Below are 9,500 nucleotides of genomic sequence, written 5' to 3' on the forward strand. Positions count from 1 at the left end.
GGTTGAGCAGCTTATTGATATTAGGTATATCATGGAGCCGGGCAGACCCCACTTCCAAGATTTCAAATGGATCTGGATAGAAGTCACCAGGCCTGATTCAAGAAGCGATCCCTTGTCTCCAAGTCCTCTTCTGCCTGCAGATGTTTCTTGAGATCTCACATCAAACATGCATGTTAGTCTCCGCGACGATGATCACAAGCTGCTTGGCAATAGATTCACCTGTCTCCATTGGTTGGCAGAAAAAGAATAGGGAAAAATGATTAATGAAAAAAGAGAGAAGCCTATTGAGTTTTAAAAGAAAAAAAGACGAAAAAATAGTATTTTATAGACATACGATTATTATATTTTATTAAAAAAATTCATACAAGATATAAAAAAACTACTTTTCTACCAATTAAGAATTAGAGTTCATTTTTTCCCCAAAAGTATCCTTAAGTAATCAAAATCCATGAATAATGTATTTTTCTTGATTAAAAATATAATAGGTATTTCATATAACTTTTTCAGAAAAGTAAATGCTTAACCAAATATAAGCTACCACCGAACGTGTCACTTTCTATAATCAACTAAACACACCAAATCTATTTTGCACGCATCATATTTCTAAGAATCACTTTTCTAGAAAAAATATTCTAGCAATGGAATTTTTTTTCTATGAACTAAATAAGTCCTTATTGTCTTGTTGTTCGTATTGGCATCGATCCAACATATGGCTCGAAGATTGGCTCAGCTCTTGATTACTTGAGATGTCAATAGTGCCATCATGTGTCTCTACCCACGCCTCCAACCAAAAAAATTCAGGTGTGCATAGTTAACCATGCCAACCTGCTCTATTAGTCATTGACTCATTGCCTTTGCTGTTCCACCGACTTGTGCATGTTGGATTTCTTGTACGTGTTGTCTTCTATTGGTGAGTAGGTGTATTCGAGTTCCAAATGATGGTGTCTACCAGTTTGATTTGTATTATGACTTTGAGCCTGTTTGGAATATAATTGGATTGAAAATCTTGTAGGATTTATGAATTGGACTGTCTATTTAAACATATCCCTGTATCAACCAAACTCCACCTAGCCCAAATTCTTTGGAGAGAAAAAAAGTTCTCCAATTTTTTTTTGCTTGCCATTCAAAGACAAAGATTTGGGCTAGATTTGGATATGCTCTTAGAAAATGAAAGCTAGGTGGCTCAACAAGACTGATTCCTACAGAATTTTCACTCCAATTCTGTAGGAACATCCCAATGGATCTTTAATATGATACAGTATATTGCATCACTCTTTACATTAAATTGGCACGAACCCTTCTAGGGTTACATGTTGAATTTCGGGCAAACATTTCCAAAAAACAGGATAATTCCGTCCATTTACCATGCATCGTAGTGCTTTTTGTTTGTATGTTTGTTTTTTGGATAAGAACAACGAAGTATATTGATCCCATTCTTTGTGACTGTTTAGGTCAATATATTGATCAAATTTTGAGATAAACAATTTCCTAAGTGCCCATGTTTGGTAACTGCATATCTTGGTTTTGTCAAATTTTTTTTTCTTTCTTATCAAGATAAAAGGCGACTCAAGAGATTAAGGCACTTCACGACTCTCGTAAAGTGTACATGAATGATCATCTTATTAGATGGTAAGAAAGGATTGGCTCAATTCATAATTTATCATCAAACACAATAGATCGATTAATTTTAAAGCTGTCAAATTAATAGTTATAGACCTGATGCACTTTGTGTATAATTTCTGAGCATCAGTAGTTTTTTATTTATAAATATGAGAGCAGGAAGGAGGAGAGACGTGCCATATAAATAGACCATTGCGGCCATAGAGCTTAATGTTATTGAAAATGAGTTATGTGCACGTGTGTGCACGTGTGCACATGGAGAAGACGTGTGACAGTGCAAGGAACTAGCCAAACCGTTGCTCGAATGAGGGCCGTCCGCATTTCTATATAAGGGCAACCCCTCTCTTCAGTTTACATTCTTTATTCATTTGCTCCTCTGCCCGAATGCTCAAGTGTCTAAGCTTTCGGGTGGTGCTTCAGCAAAAGGTATAATGGTTCTTAAACAAGACTTCCACTGAAGGACAAGTTATTAACTATAGTATTATCATCGAAAATATTAACCTTAGTATTAGATTATTAACGATTGGTCACGCCTTTGTAACCAAAATCAGGCATTGCTAGATTATGGTCTTGTAGTAGAACTCTTCTTTCCTACGAGCCTAGTTAGGCTTCTTCTTTTTTTTTTTCTTTTTTCCTTCCATATATTATTTCTTCTATAAAGTGGCAAAAAATCAGAAATATTTTTTTAATTGTTTGTCATATGTCTTATAAAATGAACAAGAAATATAGAATTAGGTGTCCAAATAAAATCAGAAAAAAGAAGAAAAATTAAAAAGTCTGATCATATGATCCTAATTCGAAGGGTTCAATTTTGAAAGTTTTTGAAAGAGGAAGGTTAAATTTTCAAAGGTGTTGGCCCTTGCTTTGACTCTCTCTCTCTCTCTCTCTCTCTCTCTCTATATATATATATATATATATATATATATATATATATATATATATATATATATATATATATATATATATATATATATATATCCTTTGTTTCAGAAGGAGTTGACTTTGTCTATTTAAGGGCATAAATCCTTTGTTCCAGAAGGAGCTGACTTTGTCTATTTAGGGACTTGGGCTCTGACTATATCACAACTATAGATCTCACCCAAAATGACAAGCCGAAAGGTATGATTTAGGTTCTTTGATCCTATATAAGTATCCAAGATTTATCCAACGAATAACCGATGTGAGACTAAACACACGTCTGCACAGGTCCTCACATACACTTCCTGTTTAAGTCTCGTCAATCTAAGAGTTTTAAATCCATTCAAATCTAATCATAAACACCATGATCGGCTCGTGGTCAGCCTCAAGGGTTCAAAACTATTTAAATCTAATCACAAGCACCATGATCAGCTCGTGGTCAGCCCCAAGAGTTCAAATTCATTTCAATCTAATCAATCGGCTTATGGTCAGCCTCAATAGATCTGTGCTGCAGTATCTCCTAGTTCACATAGGTATGAGCCAGGTTCACTCTGATATCATTTATCACAATCAAGGATCTCACTCAAAATGACTAGCTGGAAGATATTATTTGGATTTCTTGATTCTATATAAGTATCCAAGATCTATCCAACGAATGACCAATGTGGGATTAAACACACATCCACACGGGTACTTACAGACTAGATGGTGGTGGAGTATGTAGAAGGTTGGAAATAGCCCCTCCTATCTTAAAAATAATAATAATAAAAAACCGTGAGCTTGCTCTACCATAAATTGCATAAATCTTTCTAATCACTTGAATTAAGCTTTAAATAGTTTATAACTCCAGTTCTCAAAAGAGAAAAAAAAACTAGTTTATAACTCACCACACAATTGCCACTATTCCATGGCCTACCTTGACCAGTTTATAGCTTACTGTACTATTATGACCATTCTAGATGCGTAGGCTAGATTTTAGAATCTATCCAGTCCATAATGATTCATTGGATTGGAGATTAAATCCAACGAACTCATTTATAAGTAGATTGGTTATGAATAATATACATTTAACTTGAAGAGATCAAACTCACTTCCAAACCCATTTATTTTAGATAGGATTTTTTTTTTTTTTGTATCAGAAAACTAATAAACATTTTGAGATGGTAATTATTTTAACTTCAAATTAGGTGATTCGAAAATCTTAGATGCACAGCTAGCTCCCAGTCCTCTTTCTTCAGCCCCAGCAATTAAGATTTCCACTGCATAAAGCTTCCGGAATTCATTCTTCTAAAAGCATTTATCTTCAAGAAAAGTGTCCTTGAGATTTACATTTCAGCCTCGAATAATCCTTTAGGATTTATTGTTCTCGCTCTCAAGATGGTGGAGATTGAAGTATTAAGATGACAGTTCGCATGTTGTCTTTCATGTGTTCCATGTTATGTGTTCGATTTAGGCCTTGATTATTGGTTGGTTGCAAGTGCAATTTTTTCCTGCTATTTGGAGATGGCTGCCAGTCAAGGTTCGGCACAGGCTAGCAATCCCATGGCTGCACATTTCTCTCCCTGGGTCCTGTTTGAAATGTTCCAGCTGGATCTGGTACACAGGCTAGCAGTCTCATGGCTACATAGTTTTCTGCCTGTTTGAGAAGTTTCAGTCGGATCGGGTGGGATCATTCTAGAATAAGAGCTCAGGGATGGGAGAGAGGGATGGAGCAGGAGAGGGCAAGGCCTGCTCGTTGCGATGTCGAAACTGACCCTGCAACCCCGTGCTCTCCTTCTGACTACCGCTCCCTCCCTCTGCTACACTCATGCTCCTTTTGGGGGAAACCGAGAACTTCTCAAACACGCTGTCCATGCAAGAGCAATATGAGCAGCCGTTGTACCAAAAAAAAAACACACAGACACACCGTCAACCGAAGCCAGGCCTGCCTTTTGTTAGCATGGGATACATGTCTGAGTCCGAGGGATTAAGACATTAAATTTGTTTAGGACAAAATAAGATGACGGAGAGTGATGTCTGCAATGAGCAAAGCGATGCCTGCGAAGTACAGCATCCGCTGAGGGCTTAAAAGCATCACACCATGAGAAACATTGACTGTTATCTCTTGGCTTAATTATTTGGAAAGTTCCCTGCACCCTCCCTTTGAGTAGTCTTGAAGCCTCTCTTCCGACCATTTCCAAATGTCTCGAACAGGCGTGTTTCTTCAAGGTAATCTCAGCCAGTTTGGCCGTGTCTACCAATCAGCACGTTACTTGAAGCTTTTTCAATCCAATTGGCGCAGATTCTTGAAGCTGAGCGCGAGTCGTCTCCTTTTTGAGGCCCTAATTGGTCTCTTTCTGCTACCAAAATGATTAAAAAAAGAATCCCAACATGACATTCAGGGCGGTGCAGATGATGCGTTGCTATTTTAAAAGCTACAAGACCTTCCACACTTGTGTTTTTGTAGCATTAGTTTAGAGAACCAGAGACAGTGCTACAACTACAAATAAACCTCACTGTTCCATATCATTGTTTTTTTTTTTTCAAGAAAGAGATGTTATCACCACAACAACTGAAAACGCTAGATTAAAAATGAAATAGAATCCATAGAACAATTTGATTACAATGGAAGAAACAAGCCTTGAGACAAGGACGACTAACGAAACTGCTGCAGCATTAGCAAGACTGGGAAATACCGGTCACCCTGGCAACGGTAACCCTAGTTTTTCCAGGAAACAAATGAAAAGAGAACCTAAATGCTTAGCCAAAAAACAAAAAAGAGAACCTAATTACTTCCCAGTTTGCTTTATATGGCTGCTAAGTAGTGTGCCTTATCTTTTTGTACACTCACTAGAACTGGATTCTAATTCTGAAGGCTTTAAAACCAGACTGAATACCAAGTTTTTAATTGGAGTCGAAAAAGTATTTACAAGCTTCTCTAGTAAAATAACAAATAAACAATGACAGACTAATGAAGAGAAATAGGACAACAGAAACATTTTTCACTAACAACATGCGTTGGGTATAGCACTGATGTCATTCACTACATAAACCATCCCTAACATCCTGCCGTAGCAGATAACTACTTTTATCAACACCGAATAAATTTCAGGGTAGGAAGCTCTTGACATCATCTAGTAATAAGAAAAAAAAATGATGCACAAATTGCTTACATATATAAGACCTTTAAAAAGAATTGAAAGAGATCTGCAATGATGACTTGGGGGAACCAGCTTTTGGACATCCAATCCAACCTCTGCATGATCTAACTGGATGCAACAGGTTTTGCCATTGTTCTTTTGATGGCTTCTGCATATGTCCTGTGCTGGTATGTCAAGGTTGATTCCAGCAGGTCCCACAGCGATGTCTTTGGACTCCATCCTACAAAGACATGATCGATTGATCATTATCATTGTGACTTCGTAAGGACTATACACTAGTCTAACAAACAACTGCAACTGGAGTGCAGAGTACCAAGTTGTTTATTGATTATGGTCATGTCGGGAATCCGTTTATCACTGTCATCATATCCTTCACCATAAAACTCCTTGGAGCTCGCATCAATGGTATGCTCCTCCAATGGTGGATCTCCTGACAGCTTTGAATACACCTGTGAGAAAAGGCAATAACATTCGGAAGAGGGTACGCATCTCATCCACATCTAATATCAGCAAATCTTTTCATCTGCATACCTCTGTCATCATTTCAGCAAGTTGCTTTACTGTAACTTCATTGTTGGGATTTCCGACATTAAAGATCTGGCCATTGGCTCGAGCAGGATTTTCCTGAGGGCAAAGTAAATTGTTTGCTTTGCTTTAACATGTTAACAGAGAGGGAGACACAAGAGGGTGAAGAACTGCATACAATCATCAAGAGAACAGCTTCAATGGCATCCTTGATGTACCCAAAAGTTCTTTGGGATCCACCATCAACAAGCTTTAAAGGTTCACGGCGTAAAAGATTCTCCATGAATTATACTGTAAATATCCTTGAAAGCATAGGGGATATCAGTATATTTATTTTATCCTTCAAGTGCAAAGTTAGATATATACATTACTGAAACATGCCAACACCCGAGGAACGCCCTCACTAGGACCATCAATTCCAGGAATAAAATCCATCCTTGGTCCAATCCAATTAAAAGGTCTCACAATAGTAAAATCGAGGCCATTTTCTGCACCCTCAGCTGAAGATAGTTTAAATATTGCAAGTAAATATCTGGAAAGGGATTTTACAAACGCATACATAGAGCATCAGAGAGTAAGCCTACCATAAATTAGCCTTTCAATAAGTTGTTTTGCACAAGCATAGGACCATCTCTGCTTCTCAATCGGGCCAAAAATGCATGGTGAAGCATCTTCTTTAAGTACATAAAACTCTGGTTCCTATTTCAGAAGTATAGAATATTGATCAGTGGCGGAAAAAGATTACAAAAAAAGAACAGGATGAAACAGACTTCATTAAATGTAATTATAGACGATATGGGGAGGCATATGGTTAATACACAATGAGAAGAAATAGGTTAACAAAAATGTCCACAATCACATTAAATAACAGGAACGCACATATTCCTTTTCTGGTTTAACGCACGAGCGCAATTGGGAACTGGGATTATCATGCGACGCGGGATGTAGTGGGATGCGATGCAAAGTACCCGAAACGGCAACACAATTTCCCCCCTAAAACTATATTATTCCATTTTGACACTTGCCTCCAGGACATGCCCATGTCACAGTTTCCTTGGTGACGCCGACTTTGCTCCAGCTGGCCAAAATGCACGTTTGGGAATCCAAATCGGGATATTGCACGACCACTGAAGACGCAATTGATTCAAAATGAAACACCAACTGCCCTAGCCGCTTCAAACTGTTGTTCTAAGTGATCGTTGGTCTACTGTGACAACTTATTCATTCATATACGCTTTCTTGTTTAGCTTATAATTGTTACTACAAAGACCTATATGATGCCTCTAGTTATGATTAAATAACCTTTATTTCTATGTCCAACTTGTTTGAACATAATAATTGTCTTTAAGCAACTAGTAGAAACATGCCAACTCAGCTGTATCAATGGTGAGGTAAATGTTTTATTGACGCCCTCATCACCCCTGGCGGCGGGAGCAGCACCATGGCCAAACTCACCCGATTGCCACAGCCTCATCCGTCGCTTTCTATCCCTTGTGATCTCCCTTGTGTCAATAAACCTCTTTCAGCGCAAGAAAATTTGTCTGCTTTTCCTTCTTTCCTTGTTTTGAGGAGGTTACTGGTCGGTTATTGTTAAAATGCCTTTATGCATATGTTTCTTTAATCTAGCGCACTTTTTCATTTTGTCATCTCCTTCTAATTTTTTTTCTATGCTTAAACTAATGTGCAAACAAGAAACATGCTGCTCTTGTTGATATATGCCTTCGTTTTACTCACAAGCTTTCCTTTATCAATCTGTTCTTGTATTTTCTTCTTTTCTTTTCTTTTTCTGCAGCATGGGTTGCAACCAGGCTGACCCAAGCCTTAGGCGACCTAGGCGGTTGCCCAAGCCCCAACCCAAAGAAAGGCCCCGCCCGACTCCTGTCTCGTAGCTACAGTAGTCCGTAGAGGTTGAGGCGCAGAGCCAACGACTATCTTGACAAGACGACTCCCAATCCCATCACGGCATCGCCTATCGTCCCTTTCTTTAAAATCCTCGTTGTCCTCCACTCCTCCTCAATCCTCATCGTCCTCCTGACTCTTGAGCTCCTCTTCTGCAGATCTGCTTCAATCTTCACCGACCGCTCGCCGGCGCGATCGTCTTCTACGGTTAACTTGACTTCTTTAGAAGTCAACTCATGATTCACTAGGGCCAAGATTGCTTGGGTCGACTTGTGATCCACTGGGGATGACTTGTAAAAGGGCTAGCTTTTTATTGCTATTTGGATTCTATATGCGGCTGTTTGGGGTAGACTCAACTTATTCATAGGTCAACTCATGATTTTTAGGGGTTAACTCAAGAAAGTGCTTATTTTTACTGTGCCCTACCTTTCGAATGGGCCCTAGACGGAGATCTGGGAGTGTTTATAATCCGGCGCACGTTTCTCATGAGTTGAGAATATAAGACTATAACGTTGCTTAGTTAGACGAAGCCGTATTATCAGCCACATCACACTTCTCAGAGTCAGAGCTTTAGTGAAAGATTCGTAAGTGCTTATCACCCGGCGCACGTTCCTCATGGGTTGAGAATACAAGACTACAAATGTTGCTTAGTTAGAGGGATGGGTTGATATGCTTAGAATTTTGAAATTACTTTTTTGTCTTCCATTATGACCATCTTATACATGTTTCTTTTTACACATCTACCTATTAAAGGTGTGTCAGTCATTTTAATTTAAAACCACTAATTTTTTAACGGTCTTAGATGGTATGGGTACATGAAAAAACAAGGATAAAAAAGGGGCAAAATAATAAAATAAGTATTTTACGAAGGTATATATGCAAATATCATTTTTGGAAGGGTATTCATGTAAAATTTGATATTTATAAGGATATTTATGTAAAAAACTTTTTTTTTAAGGTCTGATATGAATAATTTTTAAACAAGACATATAGATTCCAGTTAATCTAATAATTATTATGTACGGATGTCAAACTATTGTGACCACTTTATGAAACCCTAATTTGATCAAGCAGCCCGGTCATAACAAACGTCTACCACCAGATGGTTCTATGCCTCCTGTCTATAGCGTCTTGTCCACCATTCATTCATCATCGCATATTGATCTGCATGTGTGAATGTCAACAAATCAAACCATCATGCCGCTTCCGAAACCTCTCATCTCATCGCTCTCACGTTCCCACGCACGTGAGTTTATTTCACGCAAATTCGAAATGTGGTCTGGCTACCGCGTACTCCCGTTCCCGCCCAAGCGGCTTTCTACCTTATCATGTGTGGGAAAGGCTTCTTGCATCCTGATCCGGTTTTCTGCGGGCCGCCAGGGGCTAAACGGGCAATAA

The 9,500-nt window shown here is 38.5% G+C and overlaps 1 protein-coding gene across 1 annotated transcript; it reads right to left on the reverse strand.

Annotated features, from left to right (window-relative positions):
• Positions 1 to 5,495: 5,495 nt before the first annotated feature.
• On the reverse strand, positions 5,496 to 7,393 carry LOC120113006 (UDP-D-apiose/UDP-D-xylose synthase 2-like). Its single transcript, XM_039133347.1, has 6 exons — positions 6,788 to 7,393; positions 6,570 to 6,703; positions 6,382 to 6,505; positions 6,210 to 6,302; positions 5,992 to 6,127; positions 5,496 to 5,898 (listed from the first exon to the last, which is right to left on the reverse strand). Exons 3-6 carry the CDS (start codon positions 6,484 to 6,486, stop codon positions 5,783 to 5,785), a joined length of 450 nt encoding a protein of 149 aa, XP_038989275.1. The 5' UTR covers positions 6,487 to 6,505; positions 6,570 to 6,703; positions 6,788 to 7,393; the 3' UTR covers positions 5,496 to 5,782.
• Positions 7,394 to 9,500: the final 2,107 nt, after the last annotated feature.

Source organism: Phoenix dactylifera, chromosome 14 (assembly GCF_009389715.1).
Source record: "Phoenix dactylifera cultivar Barhee BC4 chromosome 14, palm_55x_up_171113_PBpolish2nd_filt_p, whole genome shotgun sequence".
Taxonomy (NCBI): Eukaryota; Viridiplantae; Streptophyta; class Magnoliopsida; order Arecales; family Arecaceae; genus Phoenix; species Phoenix dactylifera.